The sequence below is a fragment of the Rhinolophus sinicus genome, linkage group LG11 (assembly GCF_036562045.2).
Source record: "Rhinolophus sinicus isolate RSC01 linkage group LG11, ASM3656204v1, whole genome shotgun sequence".
In the NCBI taxonomy this organism is placed as follows: Eukaryota; Metazoa; Chordata; class Mammalia; order Chiroptera; family Rhinolophidae; genus Rhinolophus; species Rhinolophus sinicus.
Window position 1 is genome coordinate 5188856 of NC_133760.1, and position 27529 is coordinate 5216384.

The following is a 27529-nucleotide window of genomic DNA, read 5'->3' on the forward strand; positions in this document are numbered from 1 at the left end:
CTCCTGGCGTCTGCGCACTAGCGCCTGCCCGCTGCGGAGCCTGATGTAAGCGGGGCGGCTGCTTTCTCTCCGGGCACCGCCCCTCGGGTGTCGTCACATAGTCTGCGGCCCCGCCGGCCGGTTTTCTCCCCCGGCACCTCCCTCCGCTCCTCAAGGGGCGGGACGTTGCGATGAAGCGGGGGCGCAAGCCTAAGCCGGCCCTGGGTAGAGCAGGTGAGGCGGGACCTGGTGGGATGGCAGGTGAGAGGCAGAATCAGGCCTGGAGGGGTTAGACCAGGTGAGGGAACTGAGGGATGGGGCCGGAGATGCGGAGGCCGATAGCCCGGAAACCCCTATCCTCAGCGTGAGTCTGCCCCGGACCTTACCAGCCAGGGATCCCTTGCCCAGCCTCCTGGAATAGACCCCCGAACTTCGCCCACCTAGAACGCACCCTCGTTCCAGCCTGCCCCACGGGCCGGCCTGGACACCTCCAACGCCACCTGAGCGGCGAGTTCGACCAGCTGCGAGACTTCCCCATCTTTGAGAGCAACTTCGTGCAGGTGTGGAGCCCCAGGACCCGCTGAGCTGGAACCTGGACCTGAGTTCCGACCTCCTTACTTGGGAACCCCTGCTCTCCCTGCCTGTGACCACTTCCCCATAAAAGCCATCTCTTGGGATTCCTAACCAGTGCCTCCACCTCAAGTCTCCCCCCCCCCCACCTCCAGACCTTTAGCTTCTGTTTGAAACCTGGCCTCTGATTCCCTTGGTTCAGTTTCTGTGACTTAACTCCTGTATGACTCTTGACCTTTGACCCCAGGAGATCTGACCCCTTACTTGGTGTTTAATTCTCTTGGTTCATGACCCTTAATCCTACCAAGATTCCTGACTTCTGATCCTTCCCCAATCCTGCCCCTCCCTCTATCCAGCTTCTAACCTTTGTCCCCTGACCCCAGGTGACCCGGTTAGGAGAAGTCGCCAATAAGGTCACCATGGGGGTGGCAGCCTCCAGTCCAGCCCTGGAACTCCCAGACCTGTTGCTGCTTGCAGGCCCTGCCAAGGAGAACGGACACCTGCAGCTCTTTGGGTGACTGTCCCCACCCCAGCCTAGACCTCCTTCACCAGCTCTGGGAATCTTGTGCCCCCTGTAGCACCTCCTCTCACCCAGACGACCCCTAGGGCCAGGAGCCTTGGATGGCTACCAGCCCTCTCTGGGCTGCTGGCCACCCAGGAGAATGAGGACAGGGCAATCCACAGGGACCAGAAACCAGGGATAAATAAACATGAGGGGGACAGCCCTCAACCACACCCTGGCAGGGATCAAGAGAATGACCTTTCAGGCAGCGAGTACTACATGCCAGGTACCCCCTTGGCCACGCACGTAATCTCATCTCTGATATCATACTCTCATGCAGTGGGGGCCCTTAGCCCCCATCCTCCAAAGGGATAAACTGAGGCCTAGAGAGGGGAACTGTTTGTCCAAGGTGTCAGTGGGTCAGAGGTGGGCTGGGATCAGAACCTCAGGCTCCTTGTAATTGCCAGCCTCACATTTCTCGAGCTCCTGTGCCATGCTGCACACTGCCCTTCAGCCGCCTCCAACTCCAGCGGCAGATACCAAAACATGTACATGTGTATGGTGTATAGAAATATTCTGCCAGTGGCTGTCACTTTTTTGACTACATCTCATAGAGAGAGAAGGAAGGAAAAAAGGAAGATGGACTCACATTGTCTCACACACACACACACACACAAGACCACAATCTTTTACAGTTCTGAAATCCGCAGATTTTTTTTGTAATGCAGGTAGTGGCAGAATCTGCTTCTGACCTGAACTAACTTAAGGCTACATACAGCCTTTATTTATCCCCTCTATAAGTTTAAAACATTTCACAAAGTGGTATTCAGATGCCCTATGGTGTACTGGGTATTTTCTCTTCTACACTATTCCTTTTGTCTTCAGTGCTAATTGGTGTATCCCTCCAATTGATCTTACGGTTCACAGAGTCATGACCTGCAGCTGGAAGGACACTAAGGACAGTGCTGAGGGGCTTTGACCCTTGTAATCTCCTTCAGCACCCTCCTCCCCCCAAATAAACATACCATTGAAGTAATAATATTGAGCTTGCTCTGCAAACTCAACCTGAGGACTCACCCCTGTCCCCTCCCTTCTAACCAGCTTATAGCCCAGAGTTATTCTGGGCCATTTCTGATGGGCATTTAGTGTGTGTTGGCCCTTTCTTAAAAAACAGCCACAGACACATGCTATACGCTACTTTTCCTTCTGTTCACTCCCTCAGCACGATATCAATATTCATGTCATAGCAACACGGGGATAGATAGCCACCAGGTCCTCTTTTGGACATACATGATTAAACAAACTGTCCCTTGGATACCAAGCTTACATCTGTCCTCTTGCTGTTACAATGTAGTAGGAAAATCCTTGAATGAATGTCTGTCGTTAGATGGCTGGGTTCAAATCCTGGCTTCACTTCTTCACTGGCTTTGGCCAAGTTCCCTACCTGTCTGTGCCTCAGTTTCTTCATCAGGGACTTAAGGATAAAAGGAAAGCCCACATGCAGGGCTGCTGGGGGATAACCTGAGTAAATGTGTGTAAAGCGCTTGGAACAGCGCCTGGCACAGAGTGAGCACTCTGTAAATGTCAGATGTTATTCTTCCATTTCAGGAACATAATAGATGGAGTCCACTGAGGGACACTGAGGTTGTGTCTGGTTTCTTGGGCTTACAGCTTGTGTGGCAGGCAGGGGACATCTGTGTGAGGGTGTCTGTAAGATCAATTCCAGGAGGTAGAATTGCTGGGCCCCAAGAGGCAATGTGGTTCCCCAGTGTTGTGGTTAAGAACATGGACGGCTTGGGTTCAAATCCCGCTGTATGACCCAGGCCAAGTTACCCACCCTCTCTGGATTGTTTGCTGCCTTGTTGGACCTTGAATCAGGCCTGAGGGGGTGAGGCAGGGACGACGCTGAGCAATTCATTTATTCAAATAACTCAACAAGCATCCATTGAGGATCTACTATGTACCAATCTGGGTACTGGGGAACCAGCAGTGAACAAAATCGGACAAAAATTTCTGCCCTCAAGCTCACCTTCTGGGAAGGCAGACAGAATAAATGACAATTTGTCTAATGGGGTAAAAGGTCTGTGGAGACATATCAGACAGGAGCCAATGGGGAGGTCTGCAAGCGTGGTCATGGTTGTAAATAGGCCAAGGTTGTAAACAGTCCCCCTTGAGAAGGTGCCTCTTGTGAAAGACGAGAGAGAAATGAAGGGGCCAGGCCATAGGGGTGGCTGGAGGAAGGTTTCAGGCAGAGGGAACAGCCTGTGCAAAGGTCCTGAAGTAGGACAAAGCCTGGCAGGTTTATGGAACAACGAGGAGGCAAGTGTGGCTGGAGCCCGTGATCGAGGGGAGTGGGCAGGAGGAGAGGGCACAGAAGGAACAAAGGAGGCAGGTCCTGCAGGGGCCTCCTGGTCAAGGTGCGGACTTTGCCTTTACTCTGAGCCACTAGAGGGCCGTGAGCGAACTCAGGTGCTGACGGGCGCCCTCTGGCGGCCGCATGGGGAACAGACGGGCCAGGGCCCGAGGCAGGGAGCTCTGGAGGGAAATTACGTTGGCTGGATCCAGCTGGAGGCTGTGGAGGGAGTTACAAGTGGTCGGATTGTGGATATAGTTTAACCGTGGATGAGGGTGTGAGAAAGTCAGGTCAGGAGCGACTCCACGATTTCCGACCGAACAAGTGGGAGGAGGTTGTTAAGACCGGGTCGGAGAGGAGCCGGTTTGGGGTGGGCGAAAGGTCAGGAATTTGGTTGCTGGACCTGTTATGTGTCCGATATCGGTCCAACATCCAGACGGAATTTTCAAGGAGGCAGCTGTGTGTTCGAGTCTGGGATTTAGGGGACAGGACAAGCAGGAGACAGTGTGCTCTGTGGATAGAAGTTGGGGATGGATAAGATTCAAAAGGCAGAGGAAGTAACAAAGGACTCCTTTCCTGGCAGAGGGGTAGGCGAGGTGGGCGACCCCCGACCCTGAGGGCACAGGGGCTCGAAGAACTGCGGAGCCAGGGAGGGCCGGAACCTGAGGCCGCCCCTTCCGCCCACGCAGGCTGTTCCCCTTGCAATTCGTCCAGCTCTTCGTCCACGACGAAAGCCGCTGGCAGCTCAAGGTGAAGTTCCGCACCGGCCGTGCCTTCTACCTGGAGCTGCGGGCCCAACGCGAGACCCTTGATCGTGAGTTTGGCCAGTGGGTGCGGCTGCTCTACCGCCTGCGCTTCCATTCAGCCCAGGGTGCCGTGCCCTTCACGCAGGAGTACTCGGCGCAGGAGGACGAAGACGAGGATCTGACCAAGGAGGAGGAGGAGGAGGTGGGGGCAAGGGCGGGGCTTCGAGGAGAGAGGAAGGCAGCGAGTGGGGAGGGGCTGGGTCAGACTCCTGGGTGTGCGGGCGGAGGGCCGGAGGCCTGGACTCCTGAGTCCAGAAAGAGTATGCCGTCTGTGTGGAGAGGACAACAGGATCTCAACATAAGGCAGGGTCTTCCGGGCTTTGGTACGCTAGTTTAAGGTGGCTGTATTTCCCTAACTGGCCATCACCCGCCCCTGCCTCCCTCCGTAGTGGAATCTGGGGAGGGAATGCCTGGGCCCTGAAGGTTGAGGTCCACCAGGCCAGAGGCCCAGTTCCCTGTCAGGCCTGGGGAGGGGAGGGATGCCTGTCCTTGAAGGTGGTGGTTCTAGAACCTGTGGGGCCTCTTCCTCTGGAGACCTGCTCCTCCTGCCTTCCCAGTAAGTACAAAGTCCCCCCACCCACCCCCAAACTTGGCTACATCAGCAGTCAAGGCCTCTGAGACAAATTATCTCTTGTACCCAGCTCCGAACCATGGAAGCCAGACTGAACCCACAGGCCTCTGAACTCTGGAGACTGTGATTCCCCCAACACCCTGGAGGTCACCAAAGGGCCAGAGATCTCAGTACCCAATTTCGGTGCCAGACAGATGAATTACTAACGTTAATAAAGACCGGCCACTTAAGAACCACCGACCAAGTCACGAACAGTTTCATCACCATCACCAGTACAACATGGCCGCCTGGCGGAAGTGGCTTTTCCAGTATGGTCACCTCAATGTGGTCTTCAGTTCATCGTGTCTGGCTCCTTGGGGCCACTCCTGAGAGCTTGTGACACCCCCCACACACACACTCCATCCTGGTTACCTCACCAGAGTAGCCTTCCCAGCCTGGCCTTTGGTTCCTCCCACACTCACTGCATTGGCCATAGCAGCCAGCCTGCCTCCTCCTTCTGGGTAGCTAGCCTAAGAAGGCTGCCTCCCCTCAGTCATGCATTCCCCTCTGATGCTGTGTAGTTGCCATGACAGCACAGTTGCCTCACTAAAGTAGCTGTTCCAAGATGGCAGCCTCCATGTGGTCTGTTTCTATCAGGGGGTTGCCTTATGGTGGTTGCCACGCCAACCTGGCTGTCCCCATTACCCATCCCCAGGTGACAAACCCCTACAGATGAGGAAGGCGGAGCTACAAATTCAAGAACAGACAAGTGCAACTCCAGACAAGACTATTTATCTTCTCAGTGATGATTCAGAAAAGGGAAATACTGTTTGGGAGGTCCAGGTTAGAACTCAGCAGCCAATTATCCGAACTGGTGAAAGAGAGCTTCATTGCGGCACTGTGGAGGACACGAGAAAAGGGTGGGTAAGGGGGACCGCAGGGACCTGGCTTCCCCAATGCCTGTGCCCTTGCCAGGCCTTTTTGCCGGCTGGATTACTTGACCAGCAGGGGGAGCAAGTCTCCCCTTTACCACTCTGCTCCACCCCCCACATGGGTGGCCAACACAACATCATGGTGCCAGTAATTACTGTAGTTTTGAACCCCAAACTTGAACATTCTGATCAGGGATTTCTGAGCAGCTGTGGACGACAAGCCGTCTCTGGAATCCTGAAACGGGGATATTCAATTGCTGATTCAATTGTTGATAAAGGGGACAGCAGTACATAAGAAATTGAGTCAGCCTGCAAGAATGACGATGTGAAAGCTGGGAGAGTGTGCCCTCTGAGCCTTTGTGGCCACTTCTATCTGCTAGGTTGTCATCAGGGCCAGGGGAAGTCACAGTCAGGGAGGGACTATGAAAGCCGCCTCTGAGGGACTTGGTTAGTGGCAAATATTTGATGGATGGGAGCCCAGGGTTGGGAAGGTGAGGAAGAGTGTTCCATATAAAGGGAACAGCATATGCAAAGTCCCAGGGGCAGGAGGAAGCATAGCCAGTTTGTCCAACTGCCAACAGCTTGGTGTGACTGGAACAGTGTGGAAGAAAACGAGCACGTAAGGCTGGAGAGGGGTGGGGGTGCCAGATGCGGGATGCTGACATGAGGCTGAGGGGCTCCAGGGCTGCTGGGGTGTCCAGGCAAGGCAGGTCAACCCTGCATAGAGAGAGCCCTGTAGAGCCCTATGTGGTGGACTGGAGAGAGAGAGACGGAGGTGGGGAGGGGCTGGGTAAGAATTCAGGAGAAAGGACGAACAAGGGTGGGGCTGAGAGGAGGGGACAGGGCGGAGGCAGGAGGAACAGAGTTTGAGGACAGGCTGTGCGGGGGGTGGGGTGGGGGGGAGCGGTTTTACTGGGTTCCCATGGCTCCCAGTCCTGGGCCACCACCCATGTTTGCTTTGACGCTGTGTCCACATATCTGCCCATTGGAAGACTTAGCGATCATTTGCTAAGCTCCCCTCATTCACTTATTTGTCCTTCAACTCCAAGGTTTTCCAAGGGAAACCTTGGACAGCTGCCCAGGCTGAGTCAGGTGCTCCCTCCACCTCCACTCCGATGCCCTGTGTTGCCTTCACTCCGACCCGTCACCCTGCGTCATTCCTCTTGGGTCTGACTCCGGTTTCCCACTCCTCCTCCTGGAGGGCCCCATCTGACAGCTCTGACCTCAGCTCTGCTCAGAGCAGGGCCTCCACTTAGCTTTGTAAAGGGCATGAGTATAGGTCAGCCAGGCAGAGGGGCCGGGACGCCACCTCCTCACCTCGGACATCCAGCTTGCACTCGGCCAGTGCCTCCCCCAGCTCATTGACAGCCAGGCAGGAGTACGTCCCCGAGTCAAAGGGGGATGGTCGGCGGATGTTCAGTGTCAGGATCCCCTGGTAGTTGGTCATCAGGAATTTGGGATCTTCACGGATTTCCATCTTGTTCTTCATCCAGACTACCTTCGGCTGTTAAGAGGAGTGGGAGAGGAGGCCAGCTTAGAAAGTGTCCCCTGGGTCATGTCCAACGGGCCTTGGCAGGGAGAGTTGGAGTCTAATATTGGCTGTGCCACTTCCTAATTTTGTCTGGATGACCTTGGACTAGTCACTTCTCTGACCCTCAGTCTCTTCTTCTGTAAGAGGAAGAGCTCACTCCTCGTTGCAGCCCACAGGGCCCTAATTACTCCTCTGGTCTCACCTCCCACTCCCCTTCTTCCCTCCCTCTGCTCTAACCACACTGGCCGCCTCGCTGTTCCTGAAACACATGGGACAGGTTCCCACCTCAGGACCTTGGCACTGGCTGTTCCCTCTTCTAATTCTGCTCTCCCCTCCTCTTTTCTCCTGTCTCAGGTCTCAGCTCACATGTCACTCCCTGGCCCCTGGGCTGGAGCCCAAAGGCCTTTTCCACACACTCATGACTGCCTGCACTTCTCTGGCACACTTGCCACCCTTTATAATTTTGTAGTCATTTGTGTGACTTTGAATTAGTGTCAGTCTTCCTGTCTGATTCATCAGCACATACAAAGCCCCCAAACGTGTGTTGAAAGAATAAATGGAGTGAATGATGTAAATAAACAAATGCAATGAATGCATGAACTGAGTAAATGAATGGATTGGGAGATGAATAAATGAGTGGAGTAAATGAGTAAGTGGAGGATTTAGAGAACAATGCAGAGAGATAGAAACGGAGGAGGTGAACTAATGAATCCACAGTGTGGTTATAGGGGCCGAAGCTAAAATCTTAGCATGTTAGACCAGAAGGTGGCAAACTGTCTGTAAAGGGCCAGGTAGTCAATATTTTAGGCTCTGTGGGTCCTGTGGTCTCTGTGGCCATGCACACTATGCAAGTATGCAGGGCCGTGTTCCAATAAAACTTTATTTAGAGAAACCAGTGGCAGGTAGCTTTGGCCCACCGAGTACCGTTTGCCAACCCCTGGTCCAGGTGAGCCACAAGTGTCCATGTTCCCAAAAAGCAGTCATGAAACCTGGTGGCACAGGAAGAAACAACAGGCCCTGGAGGTTTAGACACTCCGCCCTGCCCCCCCAAGGTTTCTGTTTTGGAGGGAAATTTGAGTGCAATGATCTGAGACTTGGGCTCTAGTCAGAAGAGGAGAGAGACAGGAAGTGGGTTAAAAGAGGAGAGAGAAGTCAGGGAGGAAGAGCCAGTATGGCGGGAGGCGTGGGGCTTCATCTTGGCGAACATTTCCCTCCACGGGCACACACACACGCATGCGCGCACACGGCACCTTCGGGTAGCCTCTGACGGCACAGTAGAGAGCAGCAGCATAACCAGCCACGACCACCCGATCCAGCAGCGGCGTCAGAAACTTGGGAGGCGTCCGGAAGTCATGCTCCTTGTACTCAAGTGGTTTCCAGCTGATACCTGGGGGAGATGCACTTGTAAGGCAGCTGATCCTGACTGCCCCCCAACCATCACCAGGTGCCATTAACCTTGAGTATGTGTGTGGGGGGGTGCAGAGAAGTCCCGGTCAGACCCCAGCCAATAAGGGGGACCGGACCACACGGAGGTCAGTGGTGATACCTGTCTTCAGGATCTGGGCTGTATTCTTAGAGAGGCCAGCGGAGTCGCTGAGCCCACAAATGTTCTCACTGAAAACGCGGAAATAGTATTCATTGCCCATGATGAGGTCGGACACGGTACAGCAGGTGGGGCGGCTGTGCTCATAGACGGTGAACCACTCCTAGTGTGGAGACACGGAGGGGCCGGGACAGTTGGAGACACAGACACAAGAAGAGTCAGGAGATGAGGAAAGCACACCAAAGTGTGCGCAGAGCTAAGAAAAGCCACGATTCACAACAGCACCATTCACATGACTGGAAGATGGGACATCCCAAGTAAGTGCCCAGCAGCAGGTGAAGGGAGACTCAAAATGTGGTAGCTACAAACCATGGAATGTTAGCCCAGAGCCATGAAAAGGGATGAAGCACTGACACCTGCTACAGTGCAGCACTGATACCTAGAAAACATGAGGCCGAGTGAAAGAAGCCAGGCACAAAAGGCTACCTATTGGCGCTGCTTTCATAGGAAATGTCCAGAATAGGCAAATTCATAGAGAGAAAGCAGATCCGTGGTTGGCAGGCCTGGGAGAGAGGGAATGGCGGGGTGACTGCTTAGTGGGCACAGGGTTTCCTTCTGGGTGATGGAAATGTCTCGGGACTAGATAAGAGGTTGTGGTTGCACAACGGGGAATGTATTAAATGCCACTTTAAAATGGTTCATGCTTAATTTTGTTATATGAATTTTACCTCCATAAAAAGAGAAAAAGAAAACCCATCATGCACCAAATCTCAGCCAAAAGTCTTCCCTCCCAGCCCCAGCCCATCCTCCCAATCTCTCGGTGCCTTGGTTTCCCCAGTTGGGAAATGAGTACAGCAGCATCTGCTCTGACAATCAGCCAGCTTTTCTCCTCCCACCCCTGGCTCACCCCACTCTGCCCCAGGCCGCTCTGGACTCACCATGGTTTTCTTGTCGGCTTTCTGGATGACGTACCCCGTGACCTCACTGTTCCCGTCATCTTTGGGGGGCTGCCACTCCACCATGGCATTAGTGCCCCACACTTCCTTCACCATCACGTTCATTGGTGGCCCTGCCTTTTCTGGAAGAGGGGGTGGTTGTTACATGCCAGCCCAGGTGTCCTCTCCAATGCCAACCTCCTCACCTCCTATCCCTATTCTGATCGCTTAGGCCTTCCCCCCACTCCAGTTTCCTCACCATTTTACTCCGTTCTCCTCATACACACCCCACTCCGTCTCTTCCCCCCCTCCTCCTGAGCCGTCCTCCTCTCACCTCCCTCCCTCCATCCCCACTTGGCCCATGGTAGCCCGGCCCGGCCCCCACTGCGCACCCACGACCAGGATATGGATGGTGGCTGTGTCCTTCATGTTCTCTATCTGCACGTTCAGCTCGTACTCCCCGGAGTCCGAGCGCGCTGCCTGCCGTATGAAGAACACGGTGTCCGTGTCGCTGGTGCGCACGTTCACGCGGGAGGAGTCCACAGGCGCCCCGGCCTTCTTCCACACCACCTGGGGCCGCGGCTTTCCCTGCGGGGGGCGAGGGCAGGCGGCAACAGGGAGCAGAGGTCAGCTGGGGTCTCGCCAGCATGAGCTGACCCCTGACCCCAACACCAACCCACGCACCTGGAAGGGGATGAGGAGGTTGACCTGCTCCCCCACTTTGCGGATGTAAGTCTGGCGGAGATGGCGGGGGAGTCGGATCTTGGGTTGCTCTGAGGACACAAACACAGGGAGGGCTCAGCGCTGGGCTGGGGACACTTGCGGGAGGGATGGGGAGACCATGGTGACGAGGTTGTAGGGGGCGCCCTAATGACGGCGGGGAAGGGCAGGCTGAATGACACCAACTTGGTCTTTAGAAGGGCAGGGGCAGGGTCAGGGGTTGCTCACCCACAATCTCCTGAATGGTGACTGGCTGAGCCAGGGTGGCTGGCTCACTGCGCCCTGCTATGTTCACCCCAACGACCCGGAAGATGATTCTCGCTCCTGTGGGAAGATCCTTGACAGTGAAGCCACAGCGCTCGACGAGCTCCGTGTTAGCCGGGATCCAGTCTTCAGCTATGGGAGAGGAGCGATGCTGACAACCTTCCCTCAACACCTTTCTGCAAGTCCCTCAGCTTGTTATCCCATCCCGCACACTGAACTAGCACCAGATAGTTATTTATTAAGCACTTATTATGACCAGGTTCGAAGAGTGGCGCACACATTAGCTCATCATTCCCACTGCCACCCTATGTTGTTCCCATTTTAGAGATGAGAAAACTGAGGTTCAGAGAGGGAAAGGAATTGAGAGTAGTGCTTAGAGACAGTTCCTCAATTTCCTGCCCCTGTGACAAGTGCCTTTCCATTTTGAATTTATTGCCATGGGTTGGTGAACCAGTGTAAGTCAGACCAACAATCAACAGAGTAAAGTCTAACAAGAGTAGGTTCTGAAGCATCAGGGTGGTGATGACACAGATTGGGGAGGGGTTGCCAAGGGTAGGAATGGGGTAAAGAGCAATGTGAAGAGGAAAAGGGAAGAAGCTGACCAGAGTCCTACCATCCGTCATGTGCTTGCATTACCAAATGCAGTCATCACTGTACCCTGTCAAGATGGGAACTGTCCACCATCTTTAAATGAAGAAACTGAGGCTCAGAGACCTGCCCAAGGTCACACAGTTAGAAAGTGTAGGGGCAGGATTGGAACCCACACCTGTCTGACTTTAAGGCCTGGGACATGGTGTCAAGATGATCTTGTCTGTATTCCCAGTGGGATGACCATGTTGGAGATTGCCCCATAGCCACGGCACTGGGCCTGGCACGGAGTCAGTGCTCAATACATATTTGTTCCATGGAGGATGGAGAGTTGGATGTGTGGAAATATGGATGAGTGGTTGGATGAACACGTGGATGGATGGATGGATAGATGGATGGATGGATGGAGAGACAATAGATAGATGGTTAGATGGTCAAACAGATAAATGGATGGGTGGAGAGAAGGAAGGAAGGGGGGCGGAGAAAGATGATGGTAAAGAGAGATTTATTGATTAAAAAAATGTTACTGGAGAGATGGACAGTTGAATGATCCAAAATATTTTTAGGGAGATGATTGGATGGATGACTAGGTGGGCAGTGGAAGGAAGGAAGGGAGGGAGGGAGGGAAGTAGGGAGGGAGGGAGAGATAAAAGAGGGGGGAAGGAAGGGGAAAAGAAAGGAAAGATGGATGGATGGATGGATGGATGGGAAGAAAGAATGTAGGTAGTAAATACTTGGATGGAAGGATAGATGGATAGATGAAAAAGTATTGCTGTGTGGAGGACGGGTGTAGGGAAGGGAGGAAGAGAAGGGCGAAGGGAAGAAGAGAGGAAAAGCTGGTCACTGGGGGCCTGGCTTGACCCCTCCCATCCCAGGAATTCACGTTCAGTAGAGAAACCACAAGGCAGCACACTGCACCAGAGACGAGTCCCTGCACTGCCCTCTTTTCAGTGCCCTGGACTGGATACCCACTAGGGTCCATGTGAGCCCCTGCCCCCCACCAGGCCAGACAGTGTCACTCACACTCCTCCAGGCAGTACTCCACCATATACCCATCGATGCCGCCTGCCCCAATCCTATTTGGGGGCCTCCACTTGAGGGTGGTGGTGGTGTCTGTCACATCCTCCACTGTTAGGTGTTGGGGTTCACTTGTGGGAGCTGTAAGGATCCAGAGAAAGGGGAGGTGGGAGTAAATGAGGGGTCAGGGGTCAGCAGGGAGGATCAGGGGTCAGAGTTGGAGTTACTGGTCAGAAAATCGATCAATATGGTAGGCCAAAGGTCAATGAGCAAGGACATGTCACAAGGGTCATTAAAACAAGATATCAAGGGATAGTGAGGTCTCCAAGGGCAGGGATAGGTGTTAGTCTGCTAGCTCAGAGGTCAGTGGGCTATCCAGGCCACAGCACAGAGTCCAGGAGCATAGAGGTCGGAAGCTGATATACTAGGTCAGGAGGGTGGGTGAGCCTGGGGGTCAATGTGTTAGTTTGTTGGAGGAGAGAGGACAGAAGTCAGCAGATTCCATAGGGTCAAAGGCCAGGGTGTAGGGTCAGAGATCAATGACAGGCAGGGCATGGGTTAGAGGTGGGGGTTCAGTGAGGTGTAGAGGGGCATCACCAATAGGCATGAAGGGCTTGGAGTTGACGCTGGGCTGGGACACCCCAATGGCATTGACAGCAAAGACCCGCATCTCGTACAGGACGCCCTCAATCATCCTGGTGACCTCATAGGTTGTCTCCGTAAAGACCTCAAAGTTCAGCTTCATCCAGCGATGAGACCCCTTCTTCTTCCGCTCTAGGAGGTACCCTGGATTGCCGCAAGCAGAGAGGCGTGGGTGGTCGTGGAGAGGCCATGGAGGGGTCACAGGTCAGCTGGGGCAGTGAGTCAAAGGTTACATGGCCCAGAGAGACCTGAAGCCATGAATCTTGGGTTGATTTCAAGATCACAGAGCAGTCAGAGGTCATGGGCTCAGGGATTAAGCAGAGTCACAGGTCATGAATCAGGGTCAGGGGTCACAGAAAATCCCAGGCTATTGGCCAAAATGAGGATTCCCAGGTCGTTAGGGAGTAAAAATTGATGCAAAGACTGAAGGGATTGCAAGATGTCAAAGGAGGAAACCAGGCCCCAGAGGGGGGAGGTCACTGAGAATGCTAAGGACTCTTGGAGGTCAAAGGGAAATCAGGGGTAAAAGAGGTCAGAGGTCATGGGAACTCTGGCACACAGGGACTCACCGGTGACTGCTTGCCCCCCATCATACTTGGGTGGCTCCCAGACAACAGTGGCGCAATCCTCTCCAACCGAAGTAACGCGCACAGCCTCTGGGGGGTCTGGGACATCTGGAGTGGGAGGCAGGAGAGTCAGGGGGACCCTGATGGCCTCGGGGAAACCACCCCCAAGCTCAGCCCCTTCGGCTCTCTCTGCTCACCCACAACCCGCAAGAAGATGGAGGCCACGTCTTCGCCAGCGGGGTTAGCGACCTTGATGGTATAGCGGCCCTCATCTGCCCGCTGGGCACTCTCAATCACGAAGCTGCTGCAGTCCACTCGCTTCTCGATGCGGATCCTGCCCTCGGTGGCTGAGAACACCTGGACACAGCCGCCAGGTGGCCTTGCCCAGACCTGCCTCTGCCCCTCCCCTGCTAGGAATTTTCCAGTGCCTCCCCATCACCACACCATGCACAAGGGCCGGCAGTAGAGGACCTGTTGGACCTGCACCAGCCTCATCACTCCTCCCTACTGCCCTCCTCGCCCTCCAAACACCACCCTTCATTAAAAACACTGGACTGGCTCATCCTCAGGATTTTGCATGCAATGCCCTGACCCACTTTTCTGTCTCCTCTACTATTACCCATCCTTCAGAACCTGCCCAGAAGTCGCCTCTTCCAGGAAGCACTCTTGGATGCCCTCAGCTGAAAGTGATGGTCCCATCCCCTGGATTCCAGTACCTCCCTTTATATCTCATCCCCGATCACCATGGACTGTGACTGTTTGGGCACGTGTCTGCCTCTCTCCCAAAGTGAGGGCTCCGGGAAGGCGGGGGCTGCGTCTGATTCATGGCTGTATCCTCAATGCCTATGCACAGAGCCTGGCATAGAGGAAAGCTCAGGGGGTGTTTGCTGAGCGAAGGAATGAATGAAGACTGAGTCTATCCCTTTTACAGAAGAGGAAACTGGAGCCCAGAGGAGAGAAGAAAAATTGAACTGTCCCAGGGCCTGGAACATACAAGGTGAAAATATTTGTTGGATGGATGGATGGACAACTGTGTTGGTTGATGGATAAATTGACAAATTGATTAATTACTGGATGAGTGGATGGATGGATGAATTAATCAATTAATTGATGAATGGAAAGATGGATGGATGGATGGATGGATGGATGGATGGATGGATGGATGGAACACCCACTATGTGCTAGGACAGTACCGCATGATGGACAAATATAATTGCCAATCTTCAAAACAACTCTCCGAAGAAGGAACCACAATCCTCATTTTACAATGAAACTGAAGCTCAGAGAGGGAAAGCAACTTGCCTAAAGTCACCCAGCAGAGCTGAGAGAGACAGATAGGGGAAGCTCCACCATACCTCATCCCCCTTCAACCACGTGGCAACAGGAGGGGGCTCCCCTGTGATGGCCACGTCCAGCCTCAGCTTGTTTCCAGCCACAACCATAATTGTATTTTCTGTGGTCTTCCCTGAGCAGTCCAGGTGGATCTTTGGTGGCTCTGGTGGCAGAAAAGAGATTCTGGGGAACTTGGAAGTGGGCAGCTGGGCCCTCCTGATCCCCTCCCGACAATCTCTGGAGAAGCTGGGTTCCAACAGCCAGCCTTAGAGACTCAGGAGTTCAGGCCCCCAGCCCCTCTTCCCTCAGACCTGGGAGCCCAGGCCATGGTTACCACAGCAGCCCCTGGCCCTTACCTTGCTTGGGGACGTAATCCACCTTGATTTCTGGGGAAACAGAAGACTGAAAGGTCAGGTGTGAATCCAGTGGGCCCTTCATCCCACCATCACACCCCAGAGGCAGAGGGGTGTCTGGCATCACCCTGAGACCTTGGGTGCTAGGGTGGGTTCAGGACCACGAGTGTCCCTTGTCTCATGTATCTCCCACATGGTCACTCTGCAATATATACAGTGCTCTCCCTCATCTTCTCATCTGACTGCCCCCGTGATCAGCAGATGCCCGCTATCTCCCCAAGTGTGCAGTCAGGGAAACTTAGTCCTGAGGGGAGCATACAGACCCTGGGGGAAAACGAAGGGGCCTCCTCACCCAGGAAGTTGAGCTTGGCTGAGAGGGACAGGGCATAGCCATCCGGCACGAATGTGTAATCTCCCTCATCCTCAGGGCGGACATCATCAATCACCAGTTTGTGGGACCTAAGGGGTTGGGGGCATAGAGAAGGAGTCAGACCAGGTCACCTGGGGGTCACCATGGAGAAACACCCTCCTCAGTGCATCTACATGTCCACATTCTAGGCTCTGGAATGCTGGATTCAAATCTCAGCTTTGCCCCTTACTAGCTGTGTGACCTGGGGCAAGATACTTAACCTCTCTGTGCCTCGGTTGCTTCATCTATAAAATAGAGGCAAGGATAATAATCTACACCAGGGTTGTAAAGCATATAGTGAGTGCCCTTTAAGCTTTAGGATTCAGTCTTGCCATTATTGACACCACCAGCAGGCAGGGTTCCTCACACTTGGAAGTGGGCAGCTGAGCCCTCCTGATCCCCTCCTGACAATCTCTGGAGAAAGACTACATTCACCAAAACCTTTTGTCAGGAAACCCACCAGGACTCAACGTTCTATGGACATCATGGTGGCTCTCTGCATTCCCCAGATAACCAGGTATTTCTCTCGGGTGTCCATGTGCTACCTGTTGAATTCCAGCCCCTATTTCCTTAGCTAGCGCCCCTGTAGTAGACTGCAAATATGGCCACAGATTTTGCTCGCCCTGTTTCCATGCCCTGGCAATGAGACCTTGCAGCCTGTGACTCCTTTGCCCAATAGAATATGACTGAAGTAACATGGGGACTGTTCCCAGCCCAGGCCACAGAGGCCTTGTTCCCTGGCACTTTCTTGGGACCCCTGCTTCTGCCACGTGACAATGCCAGGACTAGCGCGACTAGGAGATGAGGCCTCACAAGGACCAGAGCAGAAGCAGCCGAGTTCTCCCAGCTGAGGTCCTGATAAATCACAAGCTCAGCAGAGCTGACACTCAGCTGACCACAGAGGCACAAGAAAGGCAATCCTAAATCAGCCAGCCTCCCACCAACCCACAGATTCACAATTAAATAAATCCTTGTTCTTTTAAACCACTAAGTCTGGGGTTAGTTGTTCTGCAGCTAGAGCTAGCTGATACACACCCCACCCCCCAGCCACCTCCCCAGGCTACTCCGCACCTGCCCACATGGGATATGGTGATCCTCTTGCTGGGCCGAACTTCGATCCCATTCTTATACCATTTGCCCGTCACCTTCTCATCAGACACCTCACACTTGAATACGGCCTGATCTGAGGCCTTCACCGTCAGATCGGCAATGTCTTGCAGGACCTCCAACTGTTTCTCTGGACAAGGAGAGAAGGAGATGGGGCTGTCACAGCTTCAGTCGCCTCACAAATATTTGTGAGCACCCACTATGTGCCAAAGACTGTTCCAGGCACTGGGGATACAGCCATGAACCCAGAATCAACTGCTGGCCTTGTGGACCTCCCATTCTAGCTGGGAGACAGACAGTGAACAGGGAAACACATAAATGTATAAGAAGAGGGCATGAGGGAAGACAGGGAGGGGTCCACAGGAGGATGCAGGAGTCCCCAGGTAACAGGAACAGCATGTGCAAAGGTCCTGTGAAGCAAAGCAGGCTTGTTGGTATGTAAACAGCCAACAGGCCAGTGCAGATGAGCGAGGTGACTGTGGTAGATGAAATGGGTGGGGCAGACAGGGCCCGATCATGTGCCTTGGAGGTCACGGAAAGGACTTTGCGTTGACTTTGAGTGAGGCAGTAGGGTGGTGGGAAAACAGCTGGGATCTGATTTACATTTAAATTTTCCCCCAAAAAAACAATGCATTTACATGGTTTAAAAATAAAATGACAAGAGGATTTACATACAGAGGGGGAAATCTCACACCCAACCACTTCTAATCATGCAGATCTAGGTCCCTTCTCCAAAGGCATCATCCAGACAGTCTACAGCTATGAAAGCAAATGTGCATATACATTCTTTTTCCCTTTTCTTTCCTTCTTTTCTTCCTTCTTTCCTTCCTTCCTTCTTTCCTTCTTTCCTTCCTTCCTTCCTTCCTTCCTTCCTTCCTTCTTTCCTTCCTTCCTTCCTCTCTTTTCCCCCTTATACAAACAGTAATACATTTGTTTTTTCACCCAAAAGCAGGTCCTTGAATAAAGTCATTTTTTTCAATGTTATTTTGTTATAACATTGATCTTAGCTCTTGTTTATGTTGATTAGCCTATGGTAAAATTGGTTTCATGATATGTCATTTCACTGCAGTTTTAAGAACCTAGCGGCGACATTAAGTGAGGACTTACTGTATCTTGGAAATCCTTCCACAACAATAAATTTAAAAAGTGTCCTTTTTTATGGCTACATATGAATATACCATAATTTGTTTGGCCTATAATGAATTGAGTTTTTATTTTTATTTTTTATTTTTTATATTTAAAGAATTATAGATTCACAGGAGTTTACAAAAATAGCGCATAGAGACCTGTGTACACTTCCCCCAGCTTCCCCCAATGGTGACATCTTAGATAACTACAATCCAGTATTCAATCCAGGAAATGGATGTGGGTACAATACTGTCACCTAGACTACAGAATGTGTTCAGTTTCCACAAGCTGACTTAACGTTTTATAGGGATCACTCCGGCTGGTATGTGTGTGGGTGGGGGGTGGGGGGCAGGTATAGAAACAGAGCAACCAGTAAGGAGACTACTGCAATAGTCCAGGCATGAGGGGATGGAGACCTGGGCCAGAGGAGGGCCGTGGAGGTGGGGAGAAGTGCTTAGATTCAGATCTCCTTTGAGGGCGGAGCCACCAGAACTTGCTGGTGAATTCCATGTAGGGTATGAGGCAAAGACGGGCGTCAGGGACAACTGTGAGATTTAGGGCCTGGGCAACTTTTGAGTTGAGAAGAGAAGCATGCTCAGTGCGGCCCCAGCCCCACCTGAAGGCCCCATACCTTCCACAATGAGCTCGGCCTCGCACTGGCCGCCGTTGGTCATGACCTTATAGCAACCCCTATCCTCCATGCTCACTTCCGAGAAGATGAGAATGTGACGCTTTCCATCCTTCTTGAAGCGGAACCGCCCCTTGTAGGAATCCTCCCGCGTCATCTCCACGCCATCTTTCATCCTGGGTGGAGGGGACATGAAGGGGGAAGTGAGGGGTCCACACAGCCCTGGGTCTGGATATCAGAGGGTGAGTCAGGGGCCAGAGAGACAGTCCTGAGCAGGGGTCAGGAGTCCGAAGGGAGGGAGGAGAGATTAAGGTTGGCAGAGTCATCTTGAATGGGTGGGTCACAGGTGGGGGTCAAGGGGAGAAAAAAGAGGAGGTCATGGGTCACAGGGAGATAGATGCCTCAAGGTCCTGGTTGTAGGTGATGGAGCACAAAAAGAGGTCATGTAGAGAGGTCAGAGCATGAAGGAAGTCCTGGGATCACAGAAAGATGTCAAATATCGTGGCCTATGTAAGTGGTGGTTCCTCTATCAGGAACACTCCTCCCTTCCCACTGCACTTCTACCTCCTCATCATTCAAATTCCATCTCAATCGTCACCTCCTCCAGGAAGCCTTCCCTGACTTCCTGAGTCCCTTCTTCCTGTTAAAAAGTGGTTACAGCATCAGTCACTGCTCCTCTGAAACACTTGTCAGAAAATAGAACTTTCATATATAGTCATATGATGACATGACTAATAACCTGTCTCCACCTCTTATACATATACACCACAGCAATTTACCAGATTATAAACTCCATGAGGGCAGGTACCATGTTGATACAGCTTCTCTCCATTATATTTCCAATATGTAGAAGAGTGCCATCACACAATAGGTGTTCAGTAAGTATTTGTTGGATGGGTGAGTAGATGTGATGGAAGAATGAATGGGTAGACAGGTGGGTTAGTGGATGGGTGGGTGGATGGATAGATGGATGGATATGTAGATGGATGGACTGATCAATGGGATGGAAGGGTAGATGAATGGATGGATGAGTGGGTGTGGGGACAGATGGGTGGATGTGTGAGTGGATAGACCAAAGGATGGATGATTGGTTGAATAGATGAATAAATAATTTAATGAATCTGAAATAGCAGGGATCAGGAAAAGGACCCTGAAAAGGATGGAATGAGTATAAGTCAGGAGTTCTTGTAGAATTTCTGGAGGTCCTGGGTGAAGGTCAGGATTTATAGAGAAAAGCTGACTACTAGTAACTACTGGGTAAAGATCCAAAGTCTCCACGAGAGACCGTAAAAATCAGGGTTGATGCAAAGAAGCCGTGGGCACTTGTGTGGCGATCAGGACTCAAGAGTCACTTACCACATGACCTGGGCTCCCTCTTCCGACACTTCCACTGCCATTTCCACCCGGTCGCCCACAAACACCTGCTGGTCCTCAAGGGGCGTCACAATCAGGATTGGCGGTTCTGTGGGGCATAGTGGAGACTGGAAGTCAGCAGTTTCAGGATCTCTCCAGAACCCTAATCCCCAAGCTCAGGTCCAAATCCCGGCTTCACCTTTGACAAAGACCTCGGTGACACACTTCTCATCAGCGACAGCGACTTCATAAGCAGCATCATCCGCCATGGTGCACTTGTTGATGGTGAGAATTCGCTTCTTACCAACATTCTCAAACACATACCTGGTGCAAAAATCTCACCTCAACCCAGAGCCTAGCCCTGAGGTAGATCTACCCTCTCCCTCCAAGTCACTCCCTCTCAGAGATAAATTACGCAGGAGGGGATAGATGATCCAATTTCCACTATTTAAATAACCAGGGATAAAATGCTAACTGTCCATATCCATCTTCTCCTTCCACTTAGCAGTGGCACACAGCAACCCGCCTAGAGAACTACATTTCCCAGCCTCCTTTGCAGCTGGGGTGGCTGCACTACTGAGCGTGGGCCAATAGAATATGAGTGGATATGATGCGAGTAACTGCTAGGTCATCTGCAACTTTGAATTGCTTGCTCTGGCCTTTTCTCCTTCCTCCTTGTCTGCCAGACACTGATGTGCCCATCACCCAGCTTCAGTCATGCAGATGACAATGCCACAGGAAATGGTGTAGCCAAAAATAAGAAAACTGGGTCCCAGAAATGTCTCTAAGAGGAGAGCTGGCCCACCTGCCTCCATCAACTAGAAACACAACTTCTCTTTAACTTAAAGTAATGTATTCTAGGAACTCTGTCACCACAACTTAACCTGTACCTTAACTAATAGAACTTTTTATCTTATCCAGAATGCTCATGATGACAAATTTAGAAAACACAGCCAAGGAAAAAAATAATTTAAAAAGAACACATCCGTAACTGTCCCACCAAGAGATCACTGCTGCAAACATTTTGGTCTCTGCCTTTCCAATCTTTTTATCTGTACATATGTAAATAACATTTTGTGAAGCAGAAATGGGAACTATGCTTCTGCGTGTAATAATTGTGAACAACTTCCCAAGTTAGTACATGCATTTCAGAATCTTTTTTAGTGACTGCACAGCACCTGAGTATGAAAGTGTGCATTTTGGTTGCTTTCCATGTTTTGCTACAACAGCAAATGCTTTGGTGAACATCCTCGTGGCTAAATAAGCATAACCACAGTAATTCCCTTACGCTAAATACCTAGAATTGCACAATCTAAAGGCTTTCTAATACACTGCCCTTTTGGAGAGTCAGCAATTTACATTCCCACCAGCAGCATTTGTGGACCTATTTCCCTATGTCTTCTCCAGCACTGGGTTTTACCATTTTGTAAAGTCTTTCTGCCCATTTGGAGAGCAGAAAGACTGTTGTTTTGATTTGTGTTATTATTATTATTGTTGTTATTGGCAAGGTTGAATGTGTACTTCACAGCATATTGGCTATTTGGGTTTCCTCTCAACTGAATTCTTGGTCTTTCTTGCCTTTGTCTATTTTTCTACTGAGGTATTTGCAATTTTCATATGGGTGATGCAGTGCCCTTTCTTGGTTAAAAGTGGCCAGCGTTATTTCTGGGCGCTCTCTCTGGGCCCTGGATCTCACCCACCCAGACACTGACCCACACACATACTTGCTACTTGGTTTGATCTCCTGGCCATTCTTGAACCACTTGAGGGGAAGGTCTGGGTTACTGATCTCCACCATCAACTTGATCTTATTGCCCCTGTCCACTTGGTAAGCTGGATCCAGCTTCTTGATGAAGGCTGCAGATGGAGGAATAAGGGGTGGCTGGAACTGAGAGGTTCTCACTGCCCTGCTAATCCCCAGGGCTGCCAAGTCTCTCTCCTCAGACCATGGGCTCTCCAAGGTCAAGATCAAGAAGCCTCCTACAAACTCGGAGGTCTCTGAGAACAGGATTCTATTATCCCTCAAATTGAGACCTCCGAAACATAGGTCCAGGGTCCAAATATCGAATACCCACAAAGCTGGGGTTCCTACAGGCAGGACCCATCTCCCCTCAGGCCAACACTGACCTTCACTCTTCTTGACCTCGACCTTGGCCTTCTTGAGCCGCTTCAGCATGCCCCGGAGGTCGGTGATGCCATATTGGAAGGCGATCTTCTCGTATTCACTCTTCTTTGCCCCTTTCAGGAGCTCCCAGATCTCAGGTGGGATGCCTAGGTCATCATCATCTTTCTTCTTTTTCTTCTCCTGCTCAACCACCTCCCTGAGGGTGGGGAGAGCAGGCTGGGCCACCATGGGGTCTCCCTCTGCCTTCTCTGCTCACTTGCTGTGCATCTTGCCTGAGTCACTTTCTCTCTCTAGGCCTGTTATCCTGTGTTCTCTTCTTCCTGGACCATTGCCCCAGCCTCCACCCTGGCCTCCTGAGCTCCATCCAATCTCTTCCCCTCCAGTCTGTTCCGCACATTGCCCCAGAGGGATATTTCGGACCCCCACATCAGGTGCCATCCCTTCCTCATTCAGAACTGGGTGGCTGAGTGTAATGGCAGATGGGTAGATGGGCAAATGGGCCGATAGTTGGATGGATGGATTAGTTGATTAATAAACAGGTAGCCGGTTGGATGGATGAATGAGATTGGTGGGTGTGTAGACAAATGGATAGATGGATGTTTGGTTGGGTGAACAAGTGGGTGAGTAGGTGAACTGGAGCCTGAGTGGGCAGGAAAGTAGACGTGAGGATGAAGCGTTGAAGGGTGGGGAGGTAGGTGAATTGATGGGCAGATGGTTGGGTAGGTGTGGGTGGAGGGGTGAATGGACAGGTGGCTGAGTGGGCAGGGAGTGGGTAGAGGGAGGAGGTGGTGGAGGGGTGAGCAGGGGGTCCATCGATGGTAGTGGGAAGCAACAAGGGCAGTGGGACCTCACCCACCATCCTTCTCCTCCTTGAGCCCCCATCTCCTCTCTCTATGTCAAGGGGGGTGGGCTCACCTCTTCTTCAACAGGCCGCTGAAATCCAGCTCACCCGTGTCTTCTGACTTCTCTTCGCCCCTGTGGCCATTGAGAGGGGGTGTGAACTCCACTGAGGCTCTGTCCCCCTAGACTCACCTTGGGTCCCCAACTCCTTGCATTGCCCGATCTTCCCTTCTCCCACACTCCCCCTCCACAGGGAGACATCCCCTCTCCCCAGGGTACATGGTTACTCACGAACGCTTGAAGGCTTCTAGAGTCTGCCCAGCGGAGTCTTGACAGGGCGCTGGGGAGAGGCAATGGGGTGAGAGAGAAGGTGAGCTGGAGGCAAGGTCTGATCTAAGACCAAAGGCACCCCTCCAGGCCTGTGCAACCTATCCCAGGCCCCTTTTCTTTTACCTCTTGCACCAGCACACCCCCTCACTGACACCCACACACCCTCTACTTGCAGACTCATTTCCCTGGCTGCCATGTAGTACCACCCTCTCTCAGCAGCGTACTGCCCCTCACACCTGGGCCAACACTCCCTTTTCCTCAGGCCTGGGCAAACTCATTCCCTATGCTCTCCATATTTAAGCCCCCACACATCCTGGGCTGCAGACCCCCAGAGCTTGTACACCCTCAGGACTCCATACATGTACCCCCATATCTGTGTAATTTCCCATTAATCCTGTACGCCCTCACCCTAAACCCATACACCCTTACTCTGTAAACCTGGACACCTTCACTTCCCAAGCCCTTACTGATACTTTCTCAAGCCTCTATGCTGTGACTGTGGAATCTACAAAACTTGCCCTCTGAGCCTTCACAAGAGCACTTGAAAATTCTGAACACTCTCATCCCCAAATCTACACCCGCTCATGCTCTAAGCCTGTAGACTCTCTCCCCAATTTTGAATACCCTGGCCCCTGAATCTGTACTCCCTTCTCTAAATCCTTGTGTCTACCTCACCCCACATCTATTCCCCTAACCCAAACCCACAACCCTTGGCTCCTACACCCCCTCCAGCGCACCCTCCACGTCGATGTTGAAGCCACAGCTGTCACAGATGTCCTTGGCTTTGACCTCAAGGCGGTAATCGCCACGGTCCACCAGTAACACCTTCCCAATGTGCAGCTCCACGTTGTACACCTGGGGGCCGAGGCCAGGGGTGTGGGTGCACGTGTACACCCCTCAGTGCCACACCACATCCCCCAGAGCCCACCCACAACTCTCCCTTCAAGTCCCAACCCCCGCCCCACAGGAGAGGCCAGCTGTCCCATGCCTACACAATCTTGACCTTGGGAGCCCATGTCCTTGATTCCCTGAAACTTTTCTGGAGATGCACATGCCGTGCCCAAGAGCAACATGCAAAACCCAAACACTCTCCTCTCCTGTCCAGTACAACCTCTACCAAGCAGCCCTGAATAACTTCCACCTTTGGAGGTCCAAGTCTCCATCTGTGGGGCTCCAGGCCCATGATTACACCTCAGGTGTTCACAGGCCTTCTGAGAAGTGAGGCCGACACAACCTCCAGTCCTGGCCCCCACGCCCTCGCATCCCACGGGGTCCTCACGTTGCTGGCAGAGTCATGGGTTTCTTTGAAGGAGAATCGGGTCCCGCTCTTGATATCCAGCTCCATCCACTTGCCCTTGAACCACTTGATGGTTGGTTTGCTGGGGAGATCTTTCCCATTCACCTTGGCCACAATCACCACATCCTTTCCTGGGTGGGGGGTGGAGGAGGTAGAGGATGGAAGGGAGACTCTATAGAGAGGACTTTGAAGCTAGGAGGCCCCAGCGCCTTCTCTCTCAGACCCAGGAGTCTGGGTTCCCTTCCCCTCCTCCCGCCAGGCCCCCTCACCATTCTCCACTGACACAGACTCTGGCTTCTTCAGGAAAATGCCTGTGGGCTCCTCAGCAGTGGGGGACTGTTCCTCAGGTGGGGTATCTGCTGGGAGACAGGATTAGGGGGCCTTAGGTAGGCTGGAAAGGGGCAACAGGCCACTTTGGGGACAGGGCTTAGAGCCATTGAGGGGCCCTCTGCTCAGAAGCCAAAGGCCATGGGGCAGAGTGGCTTTTCCTGATCTGGGAAAGACCATGTGTCACCCAGGGGGCTGCGTGACCTTGGCCAGGCCACCCCATCTTTTTGGGCCTCAGTTTACCCATCTGTAAACTGGAGGGTGGTGGACTGGAGGGACTTGGATGGGGCTTTGTGGTGGGAGAGGTGTAAAGATGGACTAGGGCGTTCTGAGCTGGGAGCTGCTGGGTGGGGCTTGAAGGCCACACTGGGGCACTGGCCTATGTCCTGGGGGCGCTGGGGAGCTGTGAGGGCTGTGAGGGCTTTGAGCAGGGGAGGGGCCATCGGGAGGGCAGGGAAAGTGCCTAGGGGCGAGGGGCGAGAGGACCCTGGGGATGAGGTCCAGGTTCTGCTGAGCCTGTTGGACACCATCTCACCTTTGGGGGGCTCTGCGGGAGCCTCCTCGGGGGGAGCCTCCTCGGGGGGAGCCTCCTTGGGAGCTGGTTTGTCAGCATCTTTGTCTTCGGGGGCCTTTGGGGCTGCTGTGAGGTAGATGTTCACAACTGAGCGCACGCGCACCAACTTTCCTCTTCCAGAATCCAGGAGTCCAGGCCCCAGCCCCCTCCTCCCTCAGGCAGGTGTCCCGACGGTGCAGATAAATTAAATTTATCTCTGATCCCGAGAGTCTGTGGGATCAGGTTTCCCTTTGCCTCAGGCGGGCTGTGTCTCATCCACCCAGGCCACCAGGCCCTGACCTTTTGGGACCTGGGGGTAAAATTAGCTCTTCCCCTGGGCTGGAAACAGAACACCTTGTGCTGACCACAGCATCTCTGCCCTGCCCTGCCCGCTGGCTCCTGGCCCACTGTGGGCCACCCCAGCTGCAGTAAGGGGCTCGACGCCCACTGTACAGCTTGGTTGGCCTGGTGCCAGTGGTCCGGACACCCGGGGAGGAGGGAGCCCTCCCCGTGGACTTCTCTCTTCTGTTTACTTCCCATAGAGAAGAAGCCCCATCCCCATATAAAGAAATGCTTCCCCTGGCCCATTCAAAGAAGGGCCCAAATCTGCACATAAAGAAAAGCGCTTAGCCCCTCTATGGAGAAGATCCCCTAATTCCAACATGGGGAAGCCCCAATTCCCATAGAAAGGAGATCCCCTCATCCTCATACAGAGTTCTCTTCACCACGCAGACAGGGGCCCCATTACCCCTACAGAGAAAGGCTCCAATCCTCACTCAGAAAAGTGGCCGGATCCCCATTCAGAGGAACCCAAATCACCAAGCAAAGACTCCCCAATCTACACACACAGGACTCCCAGCCCCATCCGGAAAAGGGGCTCAAATTCACAGAGATTCTCCATCTGCGCCCAGAGATGGGCCCCCAATGCCCTACAGAAAAAGGAACCCCCTTTTTGCACAGGGAAGGGAACCCCCTCCCTACAGAGATAGGCGTCCCAACTCTCCTCAGAGAAAGGAACCCCCTCACCACACAGGGAAGGGGCCCCCATGCCATGCAAGGGTGGGAACTCTGCACCACACGGAGGAGGCACCCCATTCTCCCAACCCCAAAGACAGGAGCCCCTCGTCCCTATTCAGAAACAAGGACCCATCTCCATGTAGGGGAGGGAGGCCTGAAAGCCACCTGGTTTTGCCTCAGGCATGTCGGCGGATCTCCTCCTGCTCCTCTGACCGCAGCTGTGTCCGGCTGGGCCCTAGGGAGGACAGGTGGGCCCCCAGAGGGAGCCCTTTAAGGAGTGCCGTGACTCCCAGGAGGCTTCAGGGGGCATCTGGGGGGCCTTCCCACCCTCCCCTGCCGCCTCACAGTCCGCCCCGCTTGTTCTAAAGGGCGAGAAATAACAGCTGGACAAGGAGAGATGGCGGAATGCCAGGTCCCCAGGGAGGAGGGGGCTGGGTTCTGACACCTGGGTCTAAAGAAGGAGGTGCTGGGCTCCTGGACTCCTGGGTCTGGGGGCAGAAGCGACCTGGGGTCCAGATTCTTGGGCCCAGGGAAAAGGACAAGGATGACGGCCTGGACTCCTGGGTCCTAGGAGGAGGGAGAGGAAGGAGCTGGGGTCTAAAGTGGGTGAGTGGCTCGGGGGTGGGGAGAAGACAGGGTCTAGAAAGCCATTCTTAGTATCTGCCAAGTCAGGACTTTTGGAGAAACCAGAGCCGGGAGGGAGGGTCCGATTTCCCAGCGAATGCAGGACGGCTGCAGGGGGGAGGTCTCTGTGACCGCAGGGAGGGCACCGAGTCTTGGGGACTCCGGAGTCCCGCCCCTGAGTGTGGGCACACCGGAAGGCCTGGGGCCCCAGTCACCTGGGACCCCGGACTGGCCGCCGCCTCTTCTGGGACAGCGCCCGGCCCAATCCCCGCGACGATTCCGGGAGCGGGCGCGGCAGGCACCAGGCGTGGGTGCCCCCAGCGGGGGCGGGTCGGGAGGACGGGAAGGCCCTGGAGGGCTGCCCGGACGTTGGCTCCCTTCCCGGCAGGGGGACCTGTGGCTTTCTTAATGGCGGGGGTGGTGGCTGGACGCCGGGTGGGGGTAGGGGGTTGGGGGAGGAGAGGATCTCGTGGACCCCAGGTGTTCTGAGACGAGGACGAGGTGGGTGTGAGGGGAAGGGTGTGGGGGCTTGGGGTTAAGGCGAAGGACTGGGGGTGGAGTGTCGCAGGGTGAGGGATCCGGTGTGACGAAAGACAAGTCCCTCCCGG

General features: G+C 53.3%; 2 protein-coding genes across 6 annotated transcripts; one reads left to right on the plus strand and one right to left on the minus strand.

Moving 5' to 3' along the window:
• The first annotated feature begins 16 nt into the window (after positions 1-16).
• Positions 17-5386, plus strand: GARIN5A (golgi associated RAB2 interactor 5A). 2 transcript variants are annotated; one of them, XM_019741554.2, is made up of 5 exons: positions 17-213; positions 424-539; positions 933-1063; positions 4094-4352; positions 4852-5386. In XM_019741554.2, exons 1-5 carry the CDS (start codon positions 171-173, stop codon positions 4906-4908), a joined length of 606 nt encoding a protein of 201 aa, XP_019597113.1. In that variant the 5' UTR covers positions 17-170; the 3' UTR covers positions 4909-5386. The 2 variants fall into 2 exon arrangements, with proteins under 2 accessions (XP_019597113.1, XP_019597114.1); XM_019741555.2 differs by having other exon boundaries at positions 442-539.
• Positions 5387-5536: 150 nt separating this feature from the next.
• MYBPC2 (myosin binding protein C2) lies at positions 5537-27042 on the minus strand. Of its 4 annotated transcripts, none has more exons than XM_019741549.2 (28): positions 26463-27042; positions 25263-25367; positions 24670-24756; positions 24383-24531; positions 23841-23958; positions 23065-23113; positions 22849-22908; positions 21936-22129; positions 21533-21665; positions 20008-20132; positions 19812-19917; positions 18459-18631; positions 16664-16829; positions 15536-15642; positions 15187-15216; positions 14854-14993; positions 13696-13855; positions 13502-13606; positions 12888-13076; positions 12297-12431; positions 10650-10817; positions 10386-10474; positions 10094-10289; positions 9705-9844; positions 8770-8929; positions 8474-8610; positions 7010-7196; positions 5537-5658 (listed from the first exon to the last, which is right to left on the minus strand). In XM_019741549.2, the coding sequence occupies exons 1-28, from the start codon at positions 26479-26481 to the stop codon at positions 5648-5650; spliced, it is 3438 nt and encodes a 1145-aa protein (XP_019597108.2). In that variant the 5' UTR covers positions 26482-27042; the 3' UTR covers positions 5537-5647. The 4 variants fall into 4 exon arrangements, with proteins under 4 accessions (XP_019597108.2, XP_019597107.2, XP_074171546.1 ...); XM_019741548.2 differs by having other exon boundaries at positions 24670-24759; positions 26463-26656; XM_074315445.1 differs by having other exon boundaries at positions 25263-25364; positions 26463-26655.
• Between the last annotated feature and the right edge of the window lie 487 nt (positions 27043-27529).

Bases quoted from the DNA above. Each gene is read 5' to 3' on its own strand.
- MYBPC2 (XM_019741548.2), bottom strand. The intron at 14,994-15,186 runs GTAAGGGCCAGG...TTCTGCCACCAG, and splicing joins GGATTACGTCCCCAAGCAAG to AGCCACCAAAGATCCACCTG. The intron at 12,432-12,887 runs GTGATGCCCCTC...GGATCCTTACAG, and splicing joins CAAGCCCTTCATGCCTATTG to CTCCCACAAGTGAACCCCAA.
- GARIN5A (XM_019741554.2), top strand. From the start codon at position 171: ATGAAGCGGGGGCGCAAGCCTAAGCCGGCCCTGGGTAGAGCAG. The intron at 214-423 runs GTGAGGCGGGAC...TCGCCCACCTAG, and splicing joins GCCGGCCCTGGGTAGAGCAG to AACGCACCCTCGTTCCAGCC. The intron at 4,353-4,851 runs GTGGGGGCAAGG...TCTTGTACCCAG, and splicing joins CCAAGGAGGAGGAGGAGGAG to CTCCGAACCATGGAAGCCAG.